The 27,091-nt window shown below is 37.4% G+C and overlaps 1 protein-coding gene across 1 annotated transcript in view; it reads left to right on the forward strand.

Moving 5' to 3' along the window:
- Positions 1-24,906, forward strand: part of GRM4 (glutamate metabotropic receptor 4) — a gene marked incomplete at both ends in the record, with an annotated part of 317,732 nt that extends 292,826 nt beyond the window's left edge. Inside the window, 2 exons of the mRNA XM_083358303.1 lie at positions 15,532-15,778; positions 24,857-24,906. Of these exons, the coding sequence (XP_083214429.1) occupies positions 15,532-15,778; positions 24,857-24,906 (297 nt within the window). The remainder of the gene's footprint in view (positions 1-15,531; positions 15,779-24,856) is intronic.
- Positions 24,907-27,091: the final 2,185 nt, after the last annotated feature.

Below are 27,091 nucleotides of genomic sequence, written 5' to 3' on the forward strand. Positions count from 1 at the left end.
CGTAAGTACTTTCAAAACCACTATATAAGAAATGCATTACTACTAACATGGGAAAAAATAAAATGTAAAATATACTTGAAAATTCCAGGATGGCTTTCAACAATAGAAGCATTTGTACATCCAAATTTAGTTAAATTTGAAAAACATTTGGACATACAGAGATATTCTAAATTTTGAAGGGAATTTAAAATTAAACAAGAAATGGAAAATCAGGGTATAAATCTATCATGGTGGGCATACTTACAAAAGCAAGTCAGATATGATAAAGATGTTAAAATGTATGGATTTTATAAGGAGCAAACCTTGTTTGATAAGATATTATTAACCTCTGATGAGAAATAATTAAGAAAATCTATAATTTTCTATTGAATTTGAAAATGGAAAGCGAACAAGTTAAAGAAACAATGATAATATGGGCAAAAATGCATATAATATAGAATTAGTCAAATGGCAAAACTTGGAAAGAAATTATAAATTGATAATATCAACTCCTTATAAAGAAAACTTACATAAAATGTTTTATAGATGGCACTTGCCACCAGCAAGATTAGCAAAAATGTTTAAAAACATGTCAGATAGATGTTGGAAATGTAAACACAAGTCAGGTACTTATTACCATGTTTGGCAGACATGTGCCAAAGCAAAGAGTTATTGGAAAAACATACATATGTGGCTAGAAAAGATGTTGGGAAAACATGTAGATTTTAAACCTTAATTCTTTATTAGGTATAGTGCCAGAAAAGACTGATAAACAAAGCATATATTTGATTTTACACGTAATAACAGCGGCAAGAATTATATTTGCACAATATTGGAAAAATGAAGAAATACCATCAGATGAAGAAATAATTAAAAAAAATACTACTGTAGAATGTGCAGAGATGGACAGACTGACTTTGAGGTTGAAAGAAAATGTATTCAGAACTTTCTCTTAAGATTCTTTGCTGCTATAAAAATGGATTTGAAAGAAGGTATAGAAGAGGATACAACTGATAATCAGACTGTTTTGGATATGGATTTTAAAATGAAAGACTACAAGAATAATATGGACAGAGATGTTACACAAACTTACAAATGAAACTGGCTGATGTTTTAATAGTTAAAAAGGACAAACAAATAACAAATAAAATGACTTGGATGTGTGGCTTTCAACTTAGAAAATGCCTTGGACAACCTTCTCATCTTAGATGTATTATATATTATATTAGAGGTATTAGATGTATTATATTACATCTTAGATGTATTATATCATATCTGAGATATATTATATATTATATGAGATGTATTATACTTAAGAAGTTCCTGAGAAAAGATAAAGAGAGAATTAAAAGAAATCAGCTCTCAGGGCACTAGTTAAAAGGAAGAAACATCAAAACTTACTTAAAAATAAAAAGAAGGAACATAAAGTTGGCTCATTCAATCAAGGTTAAAATATACATTTTCCCCCTAATAGCTTGTAATAGATTTTTCTTGACCAGGACTGAATGATGACATGAACATGACTAGCTATAGTATTGCTATACCTAATTCTAAGTTCACCGTATGAAGGAAATCTTAGAGATAAGAGAGGAAGGAACAAAAAGAGGATTTCACTGGCAGCTCAAGTTTCTAATCATAATGAATGTTTTTATAGAGATAAGGAAGTTAACATTATGTTAAAAAGGAACTTAAAAGAGTTTTTAGTGGAGTCTGAGGAAGAAAGTAAAGGGCTGATTGCTTGAAAAATTCTGGATGGCCACTTTTTGTCACCTATTCTACATTCATTATTCAATACTATTCTTTTGCACACTGTGATTGTTATAAGTTGAACAGATATCAGTTGAACAGAACTGACCATCCCATCTTTCAGAACCCTTTGCTGCCTAGGAATATCTCATGATACATTCCATTTAAGTGTATGTGTGTGTGTGTGTATAAAACTTTATAGGGAGTATGTCACTGACTTCAGATCAGAATCTGTAGTCTGTTTACAGCTGAAAATAAACCCATTCCTGTCGTCTATGAAACAAAAAAAAATCTGGAACAAGATTTTTTTGAATGCAAAAGATTCAGATATTTTTCTGTTTTGTTTGATGAGCTTGTGTCTTGGCTTTTTTCCCACGAAGACTAACAAATCACAGCTGTCTGGATTAGGGAGTATATTGCTCTTTTCCCTAGTGAACAAGCTGAGCAAAGAGAATGAGATTGAGGATACCATTCCTGTTAACAATTTAAAGTGTGCAGCGAAGTGGATCTGTGGTATATCTAAAACATAATAAAGGAAATTTGGAGATTTATTTTCTTTTCTTTATCACTGAACCACAGGATAAGACTGAACTGGAGACTGAGAAAACACATATCACCCATAGAGGTGAGAAAGGATTTTTTAATATACATTTATTTATTTTTTATTGCTTTATTTCTGCATCTATCTATCTATCTATCTATCTATCTATCTATCTATCTATCTATCTATCTATCTATCTATGTTTTCGTTGATTTTCACGGGTACAGGTATGTAGGTCTTTCGGGTCTTTTCCCGTGTAAGATTGATAGTGTCTTGGTGACGTTTTGACGAGGTCCCACTTGTCATCTTCAGGCTGGTGTCTTCAGCTTCGTGCTTGTATATATATGTAAAGTAAAGGTAAAGGTTCCCCCGCACAGCCATGCTAGTCATTTCCAACTCTAGGGGCCAGTGCTCATCTCCATTTCAAAGCTGAAGAGCCAGTGCTTGTCCGAGGACGTCTCCGTGGTCATGTGGCCGGCATGACTAGATGCCAAAGGTGCACGGAACGCTGTTATCTTCCCACCGTAGTGGTCCCTATTTTTCTACTTGCATTTTTACCTGCTTTCGAACTGCTAGGTTGGCAGAAGCTAGGATGAGTAACAGGCGCTCACTCTGTTATGCAGCACTCAGGATTCGACCTGCCAAACTGCCAACCTTCTGATCGACAAGCTCAGCATCCTAACCCACTGAGCCACCATGTCGCATATATATATATATGCATATATATGCATATGTCAGCATACAGTATGTCCTGTGGCCCTAATTTCAATTCTATTATATTCCCTTTGCATCTGTCTACTGGAATTTGTAGTCAGTAGAATTCTGACATCTACTTACTAACTAATGAACAATTAGAAATATATTAATGAAGATGTTATCCGTTCAGTCGAGTCTAACTCTTGATGATTCTAAAGGCCAGGTCACTACACATTTTCCAGTCTTGCACTATTTCTTTGAGTTTTTCTATGTTCTGGCTGGTGTCAGCTTTGATAGTATCCAGCTACCATGTCCTTTGATGGGCTGGTTTTCTTTTACCATTAACTCTTCCAAACATAATTGCTTTCTCCACTGAAAGTTAGTATATTTAAAGAGAAAAGTGTTCTCCCACATATAAAAACAGTTTTGTGATTCCTTCAACATGATCCCAACAATCTTCTGAAGTAGGTTTCAGTGAGTCATACGAGCACATGAGAGCATTTAAAAAACATTGCCCAACTCCCAAGAGATTTGTTTTTGCCTGTTACTCCTCTTCTTCCAGAAGACCCTGAAAATCATTTTATTTCAATTGGTGATTGTGCAGTTTGGATCCTTAAGCATAGTGTCTCATTATGTTGTTGCAGTTGATTTTGGTTATGGTCAGAATTTTCCTTGTGCACTATCCAGTCTCGTGCTTGGGGTACTATTCAAAACTTACAAAAAAATAAATAAATAAACAGAACTGGGAGGAATTAACCTCTTGTTTTGTACTGAGACATCCCTTACAGTACTCCCAGTACTCCCATGTTACACCTTTGCTCCGCGAGCTACATTGGTTACCAGTTGTCTTCCGGGTGAGGTTCAAGGTTTTGGTTATGATCTTCAAGTCTTTACATGGCATGGGTCTGGGGTACCTCGAGGACCACCTGCTGCCGGCGTCAACTCCCCTCCGCCTTGTGCGTGCCCACAGAGAGGGCCTCCTCAGGGTGCCTCCAGTCAGGGAATGTTGACTGGTGGCCCCCAGGGGGAGGGCCTTCTCTGTGGGCGCTCCGGCGTTATGGAACCAACTGCCGGTTGAGCTCCGGATGGCATCGGACCTTCGCTCCTTCCGGCGCGGGCTGAAGACCCACTTATTTGAATTAGCTGGTCTGGCCTGATGGGGAATGTTAGGGTTTTTTATGGGTCTTTTATTGTTTTATTGTTATTGTAACTTTTAATTGGGCATTTGTTTAATTCCTTTTTAATTTTTGTATTGTTATTTATATATGCCCTGTTAACCGCCCTGAGTCCTTCGGGAGAAGGGCGGTATACATATTTAATAAACAGTAAACAGTAAACAGTACAGGTGCTTTCATGGTTCTGTTATCAAAGTGTTCTTATGGAACAGTACAAGCCAAGATTCAGATGGCCCTGAATCTGGTAGCCTTCTCATAAGGCTTAAAAACTTGACTTTTTCCTGGCATTGGGCCAGGAAATTAAGTGTACGTGTTTTTCATGAGCGTGTGGATTTATGTGCACTATACCAGGTGTGATGTCTTTTAGTTTGTGTTGATGTATATTATTTTAATTCTTGATTGCTGCCCAGAGTTATGTGGTGAGCAGAAGGCCATATACATTGAAAAAAAGAAATAAACATTAGCAATTGTTTGATTATCTGATTTTTTTTCTGGCATAGCTCTTATGTTGGTGTAGTTTTACTGTGATTACCATATTTGCACACCAGGAGAAACTTCACCTGCTGAATGTTTGCTTGTCATATATTTTTTAAAGATAACACTTCTTGGCAAGCTGCTTGATTTATGCTTGAAGACTGCACAGAAAACATTTGTATGAGTTTATAGGGGGACCAAGCAATTTATTTTGATTGCATTTTTTTTCTTTTAATGTATTTTTTTCACAAGACAATACACAAGAATGCATAATAAAGTAGAAAGTAATCAGTCTAAAACACAGTAAAATTAATCCAATGATGCAAGGCAATTAAAATTAAAATGCTTTGGGAAAGGTTTTTATTGAAAAGAACCTGTTAGTGGTTGGATAGAATTCTCATTGAAAAGGCCTTATTAGTGATGGTCCAGAGATCAGGGTCTCAGACAATGATTTTCATGTTCATCAGGTAGACTCCCTTGAGTACAGTGTTTTTTCAAATATTTTGATTAAAAAAATTAGAACTTCAAAGACTAAAACAAACACTTAAACAAAATCCAGAAATGAATAGGCAAACAGTGTAATTGTACTGGGATTGGTCTATTATATTCCTTTTTGATATGCATTCTCTTGATTTTTTTTACATTTAACATACACAAACTTGTAATGTATTGTAAGAAAATAAAATATATTTCAGGAATAATATATGTTCTAACTAAGCGAGAATTTACTCACTTACATTAGAAGTGGAAAGCCCAAGTCTGCAGACTGCAAGCAACCTCCAGTCTTATTAGTTCTGCTCTTAGAAACTTTTTGAATCACAGTTGCAAAAAACCATGACTTCTCTTCAAAAATTATAGTGTGAGCCTTAATACTGGATTTTGAAAAAGCAGGATAGGAAGAGTATTAACGCTTAAGAACTTTAAAACCAGCAAAGAAAACAAAAAATACACCAAAGAAACAAATCAATCCAGAGTTCTCATTTGAGGCACAAATAATCAGTCTCACATTTTGATGTTTTGGACATCTGTGTGAAAATCTAACTCTCTTGAGAAGTCTATAATACTTGCTAAAGGGGAGGATAATAGAAAAAAGAGGATGACCAGCAGCAAGGTGGATGGACTTAGCTGATTAGTACACCATTGGAAAATCCAAAAGACCAGCTTGGGGATAGATTGTTGTAGAGAAAAACTATGTGATCATTGAGAAATGGCACAGAATTGATGGCACATAATCAATTAAGTTTTACTATGGATCTTTCTTTCTTTCTTTCTTTCTTTCTTTCTTTCTTTCTTTCTTTCTTTCTTTCTTTTTTCTTTCTTTCTTTCTTTCTTTCTTTCTTTCTTTCTTTCTTTCTTTCTTTCTTTCCTCCCTCCTTCTCCTCCTCTTCCTCCTCCTCCTCCTCCTTCTGAAAAAACATTATCACCTACCTCAGAAATGGAGAAGAAAAAAGACAAATTTCTGGTCTGGACATCATGTGTAACATGATGTCAGTCTTGCGATGCGGGGTCAACCAGACAGGAAACATGGCTACTTTTAATTTTATTGTAACATTGTAACAACTATAATAAGGAGGAATTAGAATTCCATTTTTCCCCATTTCTTTAGAAATTCACAGTATGGAATGCAGGAAGCATTGATTAATTTAATGTAGACCAAAGACAAACTGTCTTATTAATACAATTGTGAGGAAACGTGAATTAAAGCTAACTAGTAGGTATTTGGGTAATGCATGAAAACATAACCAGAGATCCAATGTACTCAAACAGAACTTCTACTATACATTGGCAGATATGAAATTGCCTAACAAAGATAACCTCAGGTTGAGCAGTGCCCCCAAATATTATGAAAACAAGGTGTAATGTGAAGCACTGTTGCTTAGGCCTGTTGTAATAACATAATTCATTTTCAGAATGATTTATATCACCTCAGAATGTCAGCAATTTCTAATTACTATATAGCCTGGCCACATAATACAAACATAACGAAGGATATTTCATTTAATGTCCTATAGCAGACATGTCAAACACAAGGCCCGGGGGCCAGATCCGGCCCGCAAAGTGGTTTCATGCGGCCCGTGAAGCCATCCTGGAAACAGTGAGGGAACGGCCCCCACTGCCTTGGCCCTGGCCCAGAGACCCTCCTTCTGACAGAGACCCTCAGATCAGTCCCACTCCTGCCCAGGCCCCCATAGGCACCCTTGATGTGAACGATGTAGAGCTGGCCACGCCCACCCAGTAGGCCACGCCCACCCTGGCCATACCTACCTGGCCCCCTGAGGGCAACTGCAATGCTGATGTGGCCCTCAATGAAATTGAGTTTGACACCCCTGTCCTATAGTATATTTTAATCACATATGATAAAACAGGTTATTGTTGAATATTGGAGAGAAAATAGTTTCATATGGTTCAAACAAGGTAGCCAAATCATTTATTAGCTTAAACATAGTGTCCCAACCCAAAGAAAACAAGGTAATTTAGCCACTTAATTAGGAAGGGGATTCACTCCAGTGCCCCACTGACTATATACACATATATATGTAGGTTTCTGAGGCTTCTGGGAGGAAATATGATCTTCCCACAGTCTGTGTTAAATAAAAAGGTGACTACCTACAGGAGGGGATTTTGATCCTTTTCAGTGATTGAGCAGTGACAGCACAGGCTGTAAAGTGGTTTCCCCAATCAAAATTTTAGTAGGAATCCATACTTAATCCAATCTTCCAGTAAAGTAAATTGGGAAATTTGGATTATAACCCATTAATTCACCTTGCAAAAGGATTGAACTGAATAACATCCTGGTTAAAGCCTTCAAGAAAAAAAATATCTCTGTTTCTTACTTACTGGCTATCTAAATGGTAACAGACCCATCCAACCATTGTTTTGCCTTTGATGCTCGCAATTGTTTCTGAATCTTCCTGGTAAATTTATTGTCATTGATAACCTGATTGGTGCCTGGCAGGGAGAGATAAAACTGTAGACAACACGGATTCCCATTTGTAAGCAATGTAATCGGTAATTTGTCGTCCACCTTCAGTAGACAGCTTGGAAATGTGGAAAATGGCTTGAGGCTTGTATGCCATGTATACTTGGACTGATCTGTTACTATTGAAAAGTTTGCAGAATATCTGGAAATCTGAGCACATAGCTTTCTCAAGAATGCTCAGCTTTGTGTTTTACTCTCTTTCTGACAAATGTGTAGAAATTATTTTATTGTTGAACATAGACATCCCAACTGTTCTTTGACCCCAGCAGTTTATCTAGTGGCAGAATAATTGCAATTGAATAGGTGCATTTTAATTTGATAATTGAAGCTCTTCTGTCTCCCTGTGTCTGCATGTCTAAGGGAGAGAGAGATGCCCTTAATGTTCCTGGTGTATATAGGTAAGAATACAATTTTAAAAAAGCAATTGTTTCATGTGACAAGTTGTTTCAAACTTTTGATTTTTGTCCACCTTGTTTACTTATATTTTATCTCTACAGTTAGAGGGCACGGGCATTTAGCTCTTAAAAATCCAGGTTTCCATCTTTTCCTGTTAAATAAATTGATAATCAGTTAATTTTTTTGTTCTTCCTTCCTCCTCCTTCCTTTCACTTGGTGTCAAGTCCTATATATAGGAAGCTGGAATGCAGATTGAGCCTTTCCCGTTTAATGTGTTCCCATTATGCTAATTATCTTCCAGTAATCTAAATTAATTTCCGCCCCACTTACTGGGTTAATATGTCAGCAGCAGCAACCTGAAGAACAGAAACAAGGGGGAAACTCAGCTCTTGTCTTATGTTTAATATACTTGGTGCATTGTGTATTGATTCAGAAATAGGCCCTAGATTTCCAGGAGCTGTGACATAGGGGCGAATATTTTTATCTCTTTGTCCTTGTGTTCCATCAGAAGTGTTAGAACATACCTAGTAAGAGTAAAGGAACTGTGGGAACAAGTATGGAAAGGAATAGAGGAAGGAAAATATGGGAGAAGAGCAGAAGGAGAATTCCCTTTATAGAATTTCCAAGAAACATAATTCTTGTTTAGATCAGGAGTGGCAATGAGGCAAAGTTTAGGCAGTTCCCAAGATTTCCATCTAGAGAGCAGAAGTTCAAGTCAGGATTGATCATTACATCACTTAAGAAACAGAAAATCTGTTTTTTTCTGACATTCCTTTGTACATGCTACGTATATAAAAGCACCATTGTTTTTGTTGTCTGATTGTTTTAGTAAAGGAATCTAAAGAATACAATTAAAATCCAGAGGCTTCTATTTGTAAACATAGGTGATCCCCAGGATTATAGTTTTATAAGACTGAAGTTTGCTCTCTGTCTCTGAATCCCACTGTTTCCGAGAGTATACTTAAATCAACAGGAGAAAAATGAAGCACTCCATGGGATCTGGACAAATGCAAAGGATGATTGTGATTGTGATACAATCATGATGTACTGCTCTATACAGTCACACTGATTGCATGAGGCCATCAATAATGACATTGGTACTCATGCAGTGTCCGTTTGCTAAACTCGGCAACAGTGCAGCTGAAACCTCTCTTTCCCATTTTTTAATCTCCATTGCAGGTCTCAGGACAACTCAATGATAAGGTTCTGTGCACACAAAAATATTGACTTGTACTCTATCAAATGGAATTGAAGCCCATCAGCACTGAGTGAAAGCTAATAAGTACCTATTTCAGACTTTTTGATCCAATACATGCCTGATTGTTGTCAGGGTTCAGCAACAACTTAATACAGCCATTCCTAAATAAGGAAAGTTTAGTTAGGTTTCTGTGATAAGACAAAGGAAGATTTCACTATCAGATATCATGTTACAGGAAAAAAAATCATATAAAGTATATATTCAAGAATAATATGTAGGTATTATGAACCAATCTGTGTAAAATACTATCTACATTAGCATAAATTGCATTCCAAAGTGTAACATATTAAAAAAGATATTGTGGATAATAAATGCAATTTTTTTTAAAAAAAAATCAGCTCAAATAATCATAATTGTCAGTCATGCTGGGAAAAACCCAGATAGGACTCATGGCCAGTTGAACCAAGTCCACTTTATAGTAAAGCTTCATTGACAGAGTGTTTCAAATTTGAAAGTAAATTTATCCCCCTTATACTTTATAGCCTGAGAAACTCAGAGAATCTCTTCTTAGCCTCTTTCCTTGTCCAATATAAAACTGCAGGCTATGCTGTCTCTTATATGACTGTTCCTTTGGCAGTGTTTCTTAACCCATCCTTCCAAGGTGTTTAAACATACAATTACATAATAGATTAGTAGCCAATTCTAAAATATGCTGGAGCAGTGGGCTAATGCCTCCTTAAGTAACACCAGCTGCCTGCAATTAGTGCAGGTTCGCATCCCACCAGGCACAAGGTTGACTCAGCCTTCCATCCTTCTGAGGTAGGTAAAATGAGGACCCAGACTGTTGGGGGCAATTAAGCTGACTTTGTAATAATGCCGCTTTGGGTGTGTGTGAAAGCCCTAACAAGCAGGCATATACATAGAATGAAGGCTACTGCTAAGCACATTGATTTGTGCTTCTTAGATTGTAAGCCGCCCTGAGTCTTCGGAGAAGGGCGGGATATAAATGGGATTAAAATAAAATAAAAAATAAGTTAAATGTATTCTGATCTGCATATCAGTATCATATGCTGATTGGCAAAAGCATGTGTAGTGATTTTTTTTTTAGATTAACAAGAAAAGATGAAGCCTAATATAAAATTAAAACAAAAGTAAAAACCAAAACACCAGTAAGCAAAACACGAAATAGAGTTTGAAACGTAAAGAAGGTGTAATAAAGTATCTGGATACCATATCAGAAATGAAGAAGTCACATTTTGCCAGAACTGAAACTCAGGATTCACAGAGTCTACTGGTTAATCTATCCCCTTTGTGGAGGGGGTATGGCTTCTTAAAAGAAGGGCGAGCTTCTTTTAGGTCATCTCAACAGTAGGCTCAGCCACCTTTATGGGTCAATGGTATATGTCTAGTGTGAGATGTCCTCATTAAAATAGGCTCTTTCTGATATTCCTTTTAAAATTTCAGTACATTAAGACAATTTTAGACTTGCCTATTTAGGTAGCAAAGTGAATCTGTCAGATGATGAAAATTCCTAGAGGCAAAGATGGATGATTAGCCTAAAAACATCTCATATTCAGTCATTGGAAGACACTACTGCAAGCTTAACAATTTTTAAAATCAATTTCTCTGCAAAAAACACTCTTAGAAAATGTGCACACTCACATGCTACAAGAACATTTGTTGTTTGCTTGTTCTGGGTTCAGGATCAGGAACTGCCCAAGCAAACTAAACAGTGAAAAAAGAAGGTTTTCTGTCATTGAGTAAACTTATAATCTATCACAACATTGTATTCATTTGATTTTGATATGAAGTAAACTATGGATGTGGAAAGCAGACCTATCTATGTCTGGTAATTTTATATCTTCTTTGCCTGCCTTATCTGCTTTATCTGCAATTAACTCTTTTCTCCTAGAGGGAACCTCTCAAATGTGCATGGTTTCTGCAAAGTGACATTAACTTATCTCAATGAGGAAAATAAATAAAAAAGAAAGAAAGAAAGAAAGAAAGAAAGAAAGAAAGAAAGAAAGAAAGAAAGAAAGAAAGAAAGAAAGAAAGCCTGTATGTTAGATCTAGGATCTATCTGAATTGGCAAGTGGGTCTAGAACAGGGGTAGGCAACCTTGGCTCTTTTATGACTTGTGGACTTCAACTCCCAGAATTCCTGAGCATAGTTGGCTCAGGAATTCTGGGAGATGAAGTCCACAAGTCATAAAAGAGCCAAGGTTGCCTACCCCTGGTCTAGAATTTTAAAGTCCAAAAGAAGAGAATAACATTGGGATCAGGTACATCATTATTCAGTGTGCAATAGTCCCTGATTAGACTAATGAGTAAAATGAGGAAGGGAAAAACCAAATAAGGAGGACAATTAGTTATTTGGTGCGTTGAAGGATTGCCCAGACATCTTTGTGATTGGCAAAAAAAAGGAGAGTTTCCTTTCCTAGTGCTATCTGATTCACACATCCCCCACTTGTGAGATGCCTGCCAGGTCCTTTCTATAGAAAAATGGATTATTCTACAGTCAGATTAATGGGCTTTCATTTTGCAAAACATCTGTCACCGTTAGTCCTGGACAGTGAGCGTGAAATTAGTTTTGACTGCAGAAGGACTACGTTGGTGTGTAATATGTGACTAACATTACAACAGCTCAGGAAGTGAGCTGTTGAATAAGAATTACCTGTTGAAAGGAGAACAGGTTTTTTTTTGCACTTGCTGGGGGAACAGACTAAAATGAGAACTGTCCCATGTATGTATGTATGTATGTATGTATGTATGTATGTATGTATGTATCACTGTGAGCACAGTGTATTACAGTTCCTTTTATATTGCCAATAGCCTGAAATTAACATTGTAAGAAAAAGGTTTTAATGGATATTATACATGAATTATTTGAGATTCTGTGCACAACGGATAAGTGAAGATGCAATGCAGCAAATATGTCTTTAAAGATACCTCAGAGAAATGTGACATAAATGAGTTTTCATAAATGCAACTGTTTATCATCACCGCAATATACCTCAGAATCACATCAAGAAGAAAGTCACAAACTTTAATTGGCAAATTATTTCACTTCTGTGACAAATTATATTGAGCAATTTTAACAGGGGGAGGACAAATTTGAATCAACCATTTTCTGATTAATTTTGGGGGCTATTTTGTTTTGGGCATATTATATTTTTACAGAATTAAAAAGGAAATATGAATTTTGACTTCCTTTTAATCACAAATTGTTTAAGTTATAAATCACCTCAAATTTTCTTCAGGGTGTAAAAAGGCATCTATATTGAAGTTTTATAATGTACACATTTATTTAAATTGAATCAGTTAACCAATTAACAAGTTGATAAGTCAACAGATATATTCTTTAATCAGTTGACAATTTTATTGTTGTAGAGTGTAAGTCATAACATTACCCAGTAGGAGGACTGAAAATCCATTTGTTCCATATATTTGTCAGCTGAACCATATTTTCCTCAGGTGGCTTAATATCAGATATACTAACTGACTTCATACTTTTTGTTCATTTTGTTTGGAGAAATCAAGCAAGCTAACAACAGAGCAAAAATCTACATTTCACATGAATGGATTGCTGAAGATTGGAATTAATTATTTATAAAATCCATAGACCCTCTCAATCTGTCATGAGTCTGAGGGCCTCACGAGTTGATAATAAAAAGATATGTAACATAAAAAAGAAGTTCAGAAAACCATTAATTGATCAAAATCCCACAGAATGATCTGTCACCCACGGCAATCCGAAGTCTGGGAGAAGAGCCAGGTTTTTAAGAACATGTTTAAATACAGCCATGGTTAAATGCCATCACGATATTAGAGTAGGGTTTTCCCCCCTCAGTCTAATGTGGCTATTTATTTAGGAATCTTGCAAGATTTCATAAAGCATATTTTTCTGTAAGGTAGTTCAAAGTTTGGAAAACTACCACTGAAAAATGCTACTCCTAGAAGCCCTCACTGCATGTTGGCAAACAGATTAATTTATAGAATGTGCGTACTGCCTTAGTTCAAATAGAGTTTAAGCATTGTACAACATCTATATTAATAAAGCAGTAAGATAAAGGTAAAGGTTCCCCCACACATGCGTGCTAGTCGTTTCCAACTCTAGGGGACGGTGCTCATCTCTGTTTCAAAGCCGAAGAGCCAGCGCTTGTCAGAGGACGTCTCTGTGGTCATGTGGCTGGCATGACTGGATGCCAAAGATGCACGGAACGCTGTTACCTTCCCACCGTAGTGGTCCCTATTTTTCTACTTGCATTTTTACGTGCTTTCGAACTGCTAGGTTGGCAGAAGCTGGGACGAGTAACAGGCACTCACTTTGTTACGCGGCACTCAGGTTGTATTCTTTATTATTTTTAAAATAATTCTTGGCTGCTAACATATCCAACTTATCTTCCTCCTCCTATTTTCCCACAACAGCCCTCTGGATGAATTGGGCTGAGAGAGAATGACACACAACTGAGTTTCATAAATAAGGCAGGACTAGAATCCTTGGTCTCCCACTTTCTAATCGGCTGCTTTAACCACTAGACCAATGTGTCTCTCTAATTAAACACTATATAATAATATAATAAATATTAATGCTTTCTTTTCCTGGTGCCTCCATAGTAATCAGTCCCAAAGGGTTTCTAGTGAAGCTAGATTTTTACAAGATAATATCACTACAGATTTGAAGATATGAAAAAGAAGCATTCCTTTAAATATTGTGGTTCCAAGACAGGAAAAACTTTAAATCTAGGGGTGTCAAACTGTCAGCCAAAGGGCCGGATGTGTCATGGCAAAACCATACCCACCCCATTGCCGGAAATGGAAAAAAAGTCACAATATGTCACAACATGTCATGTGATGTTGCAAGTTTGACACCCCTGCTTTAAATGTTAATATCAGCACCTGGACCTTGGACTGGAAACAAATTGGTAGAGGGTGTGTGTTTGTGTTTCTTCACTGTGTCTATATATATATATGTGTAGGTATCTATAGATTGGAAGGGACGCGGTGGCTCAGTGGGTTAGGACGCTGAGCTTGTCCATCAGAAGGTCAGCAGTTTGGCGGGTCAAATCCCGAGTGCCGCATAACAGAGTGAGCGCCTGTTACTCGTCCCAGCTTCTGCCAACCTAGCAGTTCAAAAGCACGTAAAAATGCAAGTAGAAAAATAGGGACCACTACGGTGGGAAGGTAACAGCATTCCATTCGCCTTTGGTGTCTAGTCATGCCGGCCACATGACCACGGAGACGTCCTCGGACAAGTGCTGGCTCTTCGGCTTTGAAACGGAGATGAGCACCGGCCCCTAGAGTCGGAAACGACTAGCACGCATGTGCGGGGGAACCTTTACCTTTACCTTTATCTATAGATAGATAGATAGATAGATAGATAGATAGATAGATAGATAGATAGATAGATGTATTTATTAGTGTGTTTAATTTTATAGTATTTGTATGCTTTCTCCATTAAAAACTCTGAATAAGTCAAAATAATAAACATACACTTCATAAACACATCATAAAACAAATTATATAAAGGTATAATAAATTTACATAATAATGTAAAACAAACCATTTTGAATTACCTCTAAAGGCCCTCTAGAAAAGGATGGTCTTCAACTGTTTAGGAAGGAATGGGACGATCTCTCTCTTTCTCTCTCTCTCTCTCTCTCTCTCTCTCTCTCTCTCTCCCTATCCCCTCTCTCTCCCCCCCTCTCTCTCACACACGGCACACATACTGAATTCATAATATATAAAGACCTCTATCCTGTGATAGCTACTATAAAAAAAACTAGGTATGTAATCAAGCAGTGCTTTCAGTGGTATTTGATATCCTGGCTTCAGGGTATGATTTGAAGACACATAATGAACTGATTTCATTGGTCTGGATGACAAACAATTTATATCATCTATAATTCAATCTAAAGAGCAGGTGGACATGTAAAATAAGCAAGCTTGGAATCTGAAAAAAAGCTGATGCTTTAAGGAATTCTCTCATTAAAGTTAATGTGACTGTTAAAATAACCAACATTTTTTTTTTAGGATAGGGTGGATGAATGCATTCCAGAGAAGTGCTGTGCTAAAACATTTGTGCATCTCAGGGCTGGTATTCAGATTTCATTAACCACTATGGTTTGGGACAAATACCTTATAACTTCAATTATATGGTTTTCCCTTGGTTCTACTACAGTATTTCTTTTATACATAAATAGTCCATTTAATTGACCCTTGATGTTTTCTGTGTTAACTTTGGTGCAGGGAAATATTCCCAGTAAAGACTAAGAGACAGAGACTATCATGAAAGCTTGATTAAGAAGCAGCTTACAATGTTTAACTCATTCCCTTGTGTCTTTCAGATGTACATTCAGACCACAACATTGACCATCTCAGTGAGCCTAAGCGCCTCTGTGTCATTAGGCATGCTCTACATGCCAAAAGTCTTCATAATCCTCTTCCACCCAGAGCAAAATGTGCCCAAACGAAAGCGCAGTCTCAAAGCAGTTGTGACAGCAGCCACAATGTCCAACAAATTCACTCAGAAAGGAAGCTTTCGCCCCAATGGAGAGGCCAAATCAGAACTGTGTGAAAATCTGGAAACACAAGGTAAGTTGAACCCATCTGAGCATATGCTTCTTCCTCCCCCCCTCGCCCACCCCTTTTTTTTGAAGATTACCACTCCTTCCAGCTCTGGAGAAGATTGCTGTCAGAAAGAAGTTCTCTGATAAACAAGAGCTATTTTCTAACTATGCTAAGAGGGAGGAGCCAATAAGAGAGAGTGGGTGATTTAATTTCCTAACAATTTGCATTTATTTATTTGTTTGTTTGTTTGCTGCCCATGTCATAGTTTGAGGCAACCTTGGATAGCTTATGTTGAATTCAGGGCAAAGTCACAATATGAATCAAAGATACTGACTTCTTGCTTTATAGCTCAGTTTTTCCGCCACAAAAATATATTCATTTAGTTGATTCTTGTGAATCTCCTCTCCTCTCCTCTCCTCTCCTCTCCTCTCCTCTCCTCTCCTCTCCTCTCCTCTCCTCTCCTCTCCTCTCCTCTCCTCTCCTCTTTTTGTTTCTTTTTCACTCTTATTATTTTTTTGGTACTATCTTGCAGCTGCAAGAAAGTAACATACTGCTCTTGTCAGAAATCTGAGCTGATTTCTGATTTCTGATTTCCATGTCAGAATAAGCAGGAAGCTATATTACCCTGCTTTCAGCAAATTTGATCAAAGGAATATTTAAGATCTTGAATAATGGAACTTGGATACTGCATTGGACAGGGAGTAGAGTTGACCATTCCAGTCTTATATTAAAAATATATTTTAAGTATGCTTTGATCCGGTGATTTACTGTGGCTGTTCCAGAAAAGAAGAAAAGCATTCACACAGATCCCTAATTTGGATTACAAGAGAGACCTATGGAGCAAAGAAGCTGTTATATAAAAAATCCCTGTGTCATCGTCCTACTAAAATGAGCCCTATCTCAGTACTGTTTTTCCTGGGCTTCAATGAGAAGATGTATTTATTATCAATTTGATTTATGTCTTTCTACCCCAGCAAGTATGATTAATACAATTTAAATCAAAATAAAAGCAACATAAGGAGTTATAATTAACATTAAAATTGATACTCTAATCAACTAATAATGAACGACCTGGCAAAAGGGGATACTTTTTAACAGAGAGGTATGTGGAATAAAATATTTAAGTCCTCCTCCAAACACATGTGTTGATCACAGTCTGAATTAGAGTTCTGCATGGCACATATTTTTTGATCTTTCAAGGCTGGCTACATGCGTGCAGCACGTACTGATAAACCTAGAACAAACAAAAGTGAAATTAGGCCTTTTCTTTTTGAAATCTGTTTCCATGACAACCCTCCTCGCTCCTCCTTGGGATGGGAACCCTTGCACGGTATAATTGTGTTTAGAAGCAAAGAAGCGTCAGGATAGAGTGATGTTTAAGCATCAAGTTCCTGAAACTCCTGTTTTCTTCAGTGGAATTTATGTGCAGATTGTCTCTGATGTTTTGGACTGTACATAGAGAAATACACAAACATATGTGCCCCCCTCACCATTAATCTTCTATTTTACATTCTGATGCATTTACATTGAGTGTATATTTCATGTAAAATGCTAATAGTTGCAGCAACTGGATGTGAACTTTTTAATAGTTGCATTTATTTTATTTTATTAAGCCAATGGAAGTCCTCTAAAAGGATAGAATTACAAATTGCCCTTTTCACCATGCTTTCCATCCTAATCTGGTTAATATGTGCACATTGGCTTGGTTAGAAGTCATGGGGCACATTTTCCCTGGGTACCTCAGATAGAGGGGGGTCTTATCCAAACAGTGGTGCATGATCTGAAATTATTATATGGATCAATATTTTAAATTCAAAACAGTAAAACTAACAATTTAAAATATAGTTTCAAGAAGTATTTCATTATTTTGGCTTGCCTACAGATCTGTTTGCTATGCCATTGAAATTAATTGACAAGAAACAATCAAGAACAAAAGTTCATTAGCACAGAAGTGAGAAAAAAGTATTTGTATGTGGGCTGGGTTTTAAATGAATATTCTACCCAGGCTGAAATATTGCCAGAAATAGGATATTTAGAAAATCCTCCTTCCTATGGTTGCTCATAAGTCTTTTTTTTTAAAAAAAAAACTGATACTCTCTTATAACATTTTCATTTGGCCCTTAGATTTTTTTTAGAGAGAAAAAGCAAATTCACAGAGAATGTCTGTCACTGAACATAGAATGAAACCAGATAATTTAACTCTGAAAACCACTTTGGGAATTAAGCAGCAGGGAAGTCTACTTCCATGTCTGCTTATGGATTTAATAGAACATTTGGCTGGCCACTACTGGAAACACGTTTCCCAAGTAGATAGATTATTGGGTCTCGCCAATAAGAAGTTATCAGAAAAATATGATCAACAAGCAATTTGACCAAGGCATCAGTAAGTTAATATGAATATTATATAGTCTGTTTTAAAATAGGTAATTTTTTTTAACTAAAGTTCACTACTAAAATTAAGAAAGCTGGAAAAGTTCCAGAGTCTTGTTTTTCCAAAACACAATATTTTTCTGCTGATAACTTTGGATTTGAACTATTTTTTATTATTGTTTTCCATTATTGATGTATAATTTTCATGCTTTTTTGAGGGGGATTTTTAGTTGCTTTTTCTAAATAGGGAAACATTTAAAAACCATGCAGACTCAACTAGAATTGGGGTGGGCTATAAATATTGTAAAAACTTAAATAACCTCATAAATACTGAAAAATATATAAATATAGTAACATGGGAATTTGCAATGTATGGCAGTGAAAGTTGGACCATAAGAAAGGCTGAGCGCCAAAGAATTGAGGCCTTCGAACTCTGGTGCTGGAGAAGACTCCTGCGAGAGTCCCTTGGACTTCAAGGAAATCAAACCGGTCAGTCCTAGAGGAGATCAACCCTGACTGCTCTTTAGAAGGCCAGATCCTGATGCTAAAACTCAAATACTTTGGCCACCTAATGAGAAGGAAGGACTCACTGGAAAAGAGCCTAATGCTGGGAAAGATTGAGGGCAAGAGAAGAAGGGGACGACAGAGAATGAGGTGGCTGGATGGAGTCACTGAAGCACTAGGCATGAGCTTAAATGGACTCCAGAAGATGGTAGAGGACAGGAAGGCCTGGAGGAACATTGTCCATAGGGTCGCGATGGGTTGGACATGACTTCGCAGCTAACAACAACAACAACAACAACATGGGAATAGAGGTTGCACTGAAAACAGCCCAGAAAGGTCAAGTGGCCACTAAAGATGATAAATAGTAATTAGCTTTATGTGAATAACTTCACATTTATAGATCTTACACCTGGCCATAACCTTGATGAAAGTATAAACTGCAGGTTTTTTCCTTTTCTCACCATACGGTACTTTATGGAGTTGTTTTTTTTCAGAAGTCAATAGTCATTTACTATATGAAACGAAGCCAATTCACATAGAAAGCAGGGCACAAAAAAAACCCTGTTGTTCAGTTTGTCAGGATTTCAGATTCTTACATGTTTCGCATTTGGAATAGAGTAACTCAGTCCAAATGGAAGCTGACATGATATGCAAGGGAAATATCAAGGTGACTCGGTGAAGAATACCACGGAGCAATCACAGTTTTTATGCTGGGAATAGGAGATGCTATGGCATTGTCTACCAGGGAAAGAAGGGACATTTTTCACTCTGTCAATGGCAGGTCATGTATCTTTAAATAAACAAGACAATAAATAATTTACAGGCCTTGATTGAGGCAATATTGGCTATGAAAACACTATGGTTAACAAATAGGGCTGTCAGCTCTGATTTCTTATGGCCCCTCTAATCGTTATCTGGGGATAACAGCACCTGAAATCTTCAGTAAAGTTCATTTGTCAAAAAGACATCATCCCAGGTGAAGAAACTCCAAGCCCATTCAGCTTTCTGCTTCCAGCATCAAGTTTTCCAGGCAGGGGTGGAGAAATCTTAGAAACATTAGAACTGAGATATGTTGTTAGCCATGAAATACCCATTTTCCAAAGTTGGAAGTGGTGGTGCAGTGGTTGGAATGTAGTATTGCAGGCTAACTCTGCCAACTGCCAGCTTTCCATCCTTCTGAGGTCAGTAAAAGAAGGAGCCAGATTGTGGGGGCCAATATGCTGAGTCTGTAAACCACTTAGAGAGGGCTGTAAAGCACTAGGAAGTGATATATAAGTCTTAAGTGCTATTACTAGGAGGATGGGAAACAACAACTCTGAAGAGCTAATCATTCACAGCAAACAAAGGGGAAAATTGGTTCCAGTATAGTAAAAAAATAATCAACAAAAAGTTGTCTCTCTTTGTCTCACTTTTGTATTTGTAGTCTGTTTATTTGTGTACAGCTTTCTTTACATTAAATTGAGGCAAGAACTGTTCAAATAAAATTCAGTTCAAATAGAAATATCAGTACAACTCAAATAACAAACTGCATTTATAATTCATTTAAAATATATCCAATGCTAAATAAGACAAATCTTTGGATGAGTTCATAATATCCAGTATCAAAACCAGCTTTATAATCACAAAGTATTTTAGTCAATAGTTCATATTAAGAGAACATATGAAATATTTGGAAAGATTTATGGTAATATTGGCAGTGAACACAGAAGGTCTTCCTTTAAGTTAAACATTACAGAAATTTAAGCAAAGAATAATATTAAATATCAAGGCTGACATACGTTTCAGTAAGGTTCAGTGCTATATAGTAAAATGATAAGTAGATTTAAGAGTGATATATATCAATTTGGCAATTTGGCTTTTGGGTGGAAAACTCTACGAAAAAACAAGGTGGGGAAAGTAATAAAGAATGTTTTAAAAAGCAGGACGAAATGCCTTTGCCTAGGCCAGGGATAGGCAACCTTGGCTCTTTTATGACTTGTGGACTTCAACTACCAGAATTCCTGAGCCAGCATAGCATAGCTGGCTCAGGAATTCTAGGAGTTGAAGTCCACGAGTCATAAAAGAGCCAAGGTTGCCTACCCCTGACCTAGACAATACAAAAGAAAATAGTTCATATCATTTAATTTCATTGAACCATTATAAAAAAAGAGATCATCTATTCAAAGCATATCAAACATGCAGCCTGCGGGCCAGATGTGGCCCATGCAGGCCACGCCCACCCCTGGCCCCACAAGGGCAAAACAAATCCCGATATATCACCTATGGCCTGTGATGTGGTCGGGTTTGACACCCCGGATCTGGTGCAACAACGGCTAACCTACAAATTACATTAAATCTCCCTTTTCTGACAGTGAGGATAATTAACCAGAAATCATGGGCACTCCATCACTGGAGGTTTTAAGAAGAGACTGGACAGTCACTTGTCTGAGATGGTATAGGTTCTCCTCCTTGAGATGGGGGTTGGACTAGAAGACCTCCAAGGTCCCTTCCAGATTATTCTATTCTATTCTATTCTATTCTATTCTATTCTATTCTATTCTATTCTATTCTATTCTATTCTATTCTATTCTATTCTATTCTATTCTATTCTATTCTATTCTATTCTATTCTATTCTATTCTATTCTATTCTATTCTTCCTTGCTTCTTTCCATAGACAGTTGACATGGTGGAGTCTGATTTGGATTAATAAGCAAGAAAGACAGACATAATTCTTCAAAATGCAGCCTAACCCTGATGAATGTTTAGATTAGGGTTAGAAATAAAAATACCACAATACCACTTTTAAGAATAGCATTTTAATTTTATGATCACAAGGATACTCACATTTTGCAGCACAAAGTACGACAAAGTAAGAAGCAAAGCATGGAGCAAATTTTGACAGTGCTCCCATTTTCTCTCTTGTCAAATCTGAATTACATTTATGACTCTCTTCTTCCTTGCTTGTGACTACCTCCAGCTGGTTTTCAGTGACAGTCTGAGAATCCCTGGAGATAGAATTAATTTTTACCCAATCTAAGCAATGGTGCTGATCTGACTATGTGGAAATGGTGCACATTCCATGAAAACAATATTTTTGGCTTTTAATGTTCATTTTTTGGTGCTTCAGATAAATGGCACCCAGTCATTTCCCAGGCAACACTCTCTACCTCAACATAACTGCCTGTAACTCCAGGACTTTTCCTCTTATCGTCCCAGAGAATCCTCCCTATTGTGATGCATATTCGTTCCATCTCAATGCTGAAACTGGTCTCCCTGCATTGTTTTAAGGGTCCTGAATGCTGAATATCATATTTACCTTTTTTTTCAACTACTGGAAAAATATAATTCTGTAATGGAGGTTAATCTGTTATCTGTATGGAGGTTAATCTTCCATTCTGGAAGTGGATATTTAATTAAGAGCAACTCCTCACAAATTCACTGCTTATTTTCCCTTTGTCCTTCTTTATCTTTTGCCATTTAATGCATATTATACCCCAGGGGAGAAACAAATTGCACAACATGAGCCTTATTCTCCAAGCATGGCTGCTTCCTTGCATGATATATTGCATTGGTCATGTCTGCTTCTCTATCACCCCCCCCCAAATAATAAGTTCCCAATATATCTTGAAAGGTTAATATAATGTATTAGCAGCTGTCAAAGGCCGCTCCACGTGGCCGCACTGACAGCTGTCATAGAAAAGCCGCGCACGCGTGGTAACACCTCGAGCTGTCAAAAGGCCGCTCCACGTGGCCGCATTGACAGCTGTCAAAAAGCCGCGCATGCGCAGTAGCAGCCGCAAGCTGTCAAAACAGCAGCGGCCGCGAGCTGTCAAATGGCAGCAGCCGCGAGCTGTCAAAGTTGCGCACGCGCAGACACCTCAGCCACTGACAGCCTCTAGCTGTCAAAATGCCAGCCAGGCTTTCCCGGGTTCCCAGCTGAAATGGCAGCCAGCTGACAGGATTCCCCAGCCCTGAGGCGCATGCGCTATCACTGGGGAAATGTCAAAAGCTGCCAGCTGATTATTGGGCGCGACCCCTCAGCAGGAAAACACCCGTCCCTGATTTGTTAACCTGTTTGACAGTTGCCTATATAAAGGCTGTTTGTACCGTTCTGCCCCGTCCGGGCTGAGTCAATAAATGTTTGAGTTGAAGCCATCGCCTCCCTCTTCATTGCCTGAGATAATTCAGTTAAAGATATCTGCTTACCAGCAGGGTAAGAACTGTATAAAAATAGGTAACGTCAGACTGGTTATACATTTTTTTCCAGATCTCACTGAAATATGGTAGAATCTTTATGCACATAAAATGAATACTTTCTACAACATTAAAACTTGGTTTATAATTATATTGTACATATATATTTTGAAAAGTGCTATACAGTGGAAATATATACAAAATGTGTATATTATAAAAACATACAATATCATGTTCAGTTTTTAAAATTGGTGTTTTCTGCCTAAGGAGACTAGGTGTCCATGTATTAAGTTGAGGAAATGTACATGGCAACACATATAATATATTCATGCAGACTTTGAAGAAGCCAGATTTGTTAATAAAATTAGAAGTTGAATTTGTAGAAAACAAGAAAGACAGATTTGCCAGTATCTATGTATTTATAAAAAGAATTCTTCAAAGAGGGGTAGCAGTTTTGAAGTTGAAAACAGCCACACATATTTAGTCAATGTTCTGACCTGGTATCTTCTTGACTTCTTGAGTCTGAGGCTTTTTACCTCAATCCTGACAAGACTGAGAGGCTATGGCTGTTTGATACCCATGGGATTAGGGACCTTTTCATCATTAACCTCAGATGAGGTAGCTTGTCTCTATTCAAGACAGATCTGTAACTTGGGGGTCCCGGCTGAACTCACATCTTCTAATAAAAGAATGGGATAGCTGTAGCAAGGAGAACCTTATATAGGGTTATCTTGTCTGCTAGTTGCCACATTTCCTTGATGGTGAGGTTCTTCAGATAGTTACTCACCTCAATGGTCACCTTACAACTAGAGTATTACAATGTGCTCTACATCTGATTGCCCTTGAAAACCATTCAGAATCTGTGCTTGGTTCAAAATACAGTGCCGTGAGCAGTAACAAGCATTTTTCAATATGCCTATACTCAGTGCTTTTTTTTTTTTGTAAAAGAAAAAGATGCCGGAACTCACACATGTCATACAACCTGCCTTGCCTACCCTACAAGATTCCATCTAAAAAAGGTGCCGGAACTCCGTTCTGAGTGTTCTATGACAAAAAAAGCCCTGCCTATACTAATCTATTGCTATGCAAACTGTATTGCTTGCTACTCAGCTTCTAGAGGCAATTCAAAGTGCTGGTTTCCACCTATAAAGCACTTCATGGCATAGAGCCTGGTTACCAACCTTTCTCAGTTGGCAGACTGGAGGGAAAGGGATGGGGAAGCAAGCATACGTGCGATGCAAATGGGGCAGGGCTAGCACCCACGTGACACTCACTAGCCCTGCCCTGTTCTTGCACAGTGCAGCACCCCGTTTCCATGCCCCATGGTGTGGCAGTGCCCATTTTCATGCCCCATGGTGCAGCGGCATACCATTTTCACACCCTGAGGCACGGTGGCATCCCGTTTTCACACCTGAGTCACTGCAGCAGCCCATTTTCATGCCCCATAGCATGATGTCCTGTTTTTGTACCCCATGGCCATGATGCTAGCGCGAGTGGGTGTCTGTGCATGCACACATACAAGCACTGCCCAGCCTGTCCCATGGCCTAGTGGCCAGCAGGTCATGGCCCACTACCAGGCTGTGGCCCACAGGTTGGGGTCCCCTGTCCTGAAGTTTCAGAAAGTTTTTCAGATCTGATTGTGATCCCAGGCCTGGGGCTAATATTTGTGGGACCCCTATGGTGGTTTCTGTCATTGTATAATCTGTGCTATTTGCTGTTTTGTTTTTAATTGTTTCTACTAGATGTTTTTTTTTATGTTGTAAGCCATCCAGAGTCTGTTGGAGTGATTTATTGTAATACATTTAGAATGAAAATATTAATGAACATTAACCTAAGATGGCAAACACTCTTTCTCCTGTTCTATATAAGAATCATAAGAAGAAACCATCTTAAATTGTACTTATTTTGCATCTTGGCAATTTTAACCTAAAGTTAGCAGCTTCCATTTCTGGCATGAAACATTCACCCAAGTTTCCTCATTTAGACAGAGACTTGACACATGTACATGAATTAATTGATGATATATCTATGTGCCTTATCTTTTTCCCCCACAGCTCTGGCTACCAAACAGACGTATGTCAGCTATAGCAACCATGCAATTTAAACCCAGCCAGTGGCAATAGACCACAAGAAAAGGGCTGATGAGGAGGATGAATCAGAAAATGCAGCTGAACTCTTCAGTACAGATGATGTTATTATGGTGGAGGAGAAAACCAAATCTGACTCCATGAAGGCATCATATAGGTGCTTGTTTCCAGTGACTGGGCTGCTGGAGGAAGCCCTTCAAAAAGATGGCCACCAAGTGTAGTTGAAAGGACCAACCAAGTTATCCCTCGAAAAATATCTGCCTTCCATTAAAGGGAGAGTAACCAATGAACATAACACCCAAAAGAAAGAAATGGACAGGTCTTAAGCATCCTTTTTGCATTTCCCCCCCCCCCCCTGTATCTTGGCAAAAGATTGAATAAATTTCCCTTTTATTCCCCAAATTGTGAAATGGTTTGTGCTTGTGAAGTCTTTTTTTTATTTTTTTTCCTTTCCACCCCCTTTTCTATCTTTTTTTTTGATTCCTCACTTCTGACTTCATCATCTATTTCTCATCTTGTTTCTTTTCTGTGTCCCTCTTTCCTCCTTACCAAGTTTTCTATGTTGCAAAAATAACAAAAAGTCCTTTAAAAAAACACAAAAACCATCATCAACAACAAAAATGAAAACAAAATCTAGACTGTGTTCAAAGTGCTGATTTCTATAGGTGGTAAATTAATGTATGTGATGACCATATGGATTGAAATATGTCTGCTTCAATGTACTGACCAATCAAAAATTATAAAAAAACACAAAAAAATTAATCAAAAAGTTCAGTGCCTGGATGTTTATGAATTATTTAATGACAATGTGTAGAGCATGATCATTTTTATACCAGAATATTTCTAATAAAAAACTTGGTTTTGCACTCACGAGTTGTATTTCGTTGCCTCATTCTCCTCTCTAGAAGTTGCTTTACAAAAATAAATGCTGTGGTCACATTAAACATAATAAAACATATTTACATAATAGATGCTCAGGTAGTAAGTTTTAATATCATCACATCATTTACTTTTCATAAAAGCAAGGGATGCAGCATCTGGATTATATGAAGAAATGAAAGAATTTCTTACTCTCCAAAAGTCTTGGGTGCAGTCACCAGACTACCAGAAGTTTCTATTAAATTCTGGTTTTGAGGGCACTGAAAAAGGAAAAGTATTTAAACATTGGGAAGTATTTAATTAAACCATATTTAGTGAAATAATATTCAATTAATGCAATGTAATTATAACTGCATTTAAATTGAATCATATATTATTTCATCTGGTTTTGACACGCAGTCCCAACCCAAACAAGATATGCATTTACATGCTATAAAGTGATACTTTAGCTAACTCTAGAACTATATGAATCATGTTTTTCATTTGCCAATTCTCAAGGGATAATATAGGGGTTGACAACATCATGCCTTTAGATGTCAAGGTGTTCATCTCCTCTAAAACACCACTTACAATGCCCTCCCAATAAAGAAAAAAACACACAACCAAATACTTGTTTAAAAACTAAAAGGTGTCCTAAATCACATAAATCTGGCAAATCTCATTCAAATGTGGTGATCTCAGCTCGCAGAACAAACAAATAATGTGAAATCTTGCAAGCTCTAATTAAATTTCAATTTTATTGCAAAGTATCATCTTCTAGCAATCTTGGGAATTTTCAGACTGATATATGGAGTAACATAATTATTAGGAAGAACCACACAATGGCACCTTGGGTCTTGAAAGAATTGGCAACAGTAGACCAGGTTTCTCTCTCCCTCTCCACATATTCTATGTGTGTGCTCGTGTATGCATGCAGTTAAACTGCAATAGGCATTTCCTTCTACCATACAAATATACATGTGCCCTCACACCCACATAGAGTGATAAATATATATTTCGCTTTGTACATCCTACTAAAAGCTTATACAGACAACCTCAAATGCTGTTCAAAATGCCAATGCGCACAGAATGACAAATGGCATGATGGTAAATAAATGGTAAATGCATAATTTAGCTAGAAAAAAACCAAAACTTTCCCCAAGTCTGTTGCTTGTCAGTCGCTTGCCATAATCTCAAAAAATATCATATACTTTGAAAGTAGGAACATAGGATCAATATACAGATGGCAAACTGGAAAGTAATGCTTTAGCATGAAGATCAAAGTTGTACAATGGGAATTTATTCAGCAACAAGGGCTGAATAAAATAATAGACTTGAAGGCTA

Source organism: Vipera ursinii (assembly GCF_947247035.1).
Source record: "Vipera ursinii genome assembly, chromosome: 3".
Lineage (NCBI taxonomy): Eukaryota > Metazoa > Chordata > Lepidosauria > Squamata > Viperidae > Vipera > Vipera ursinii.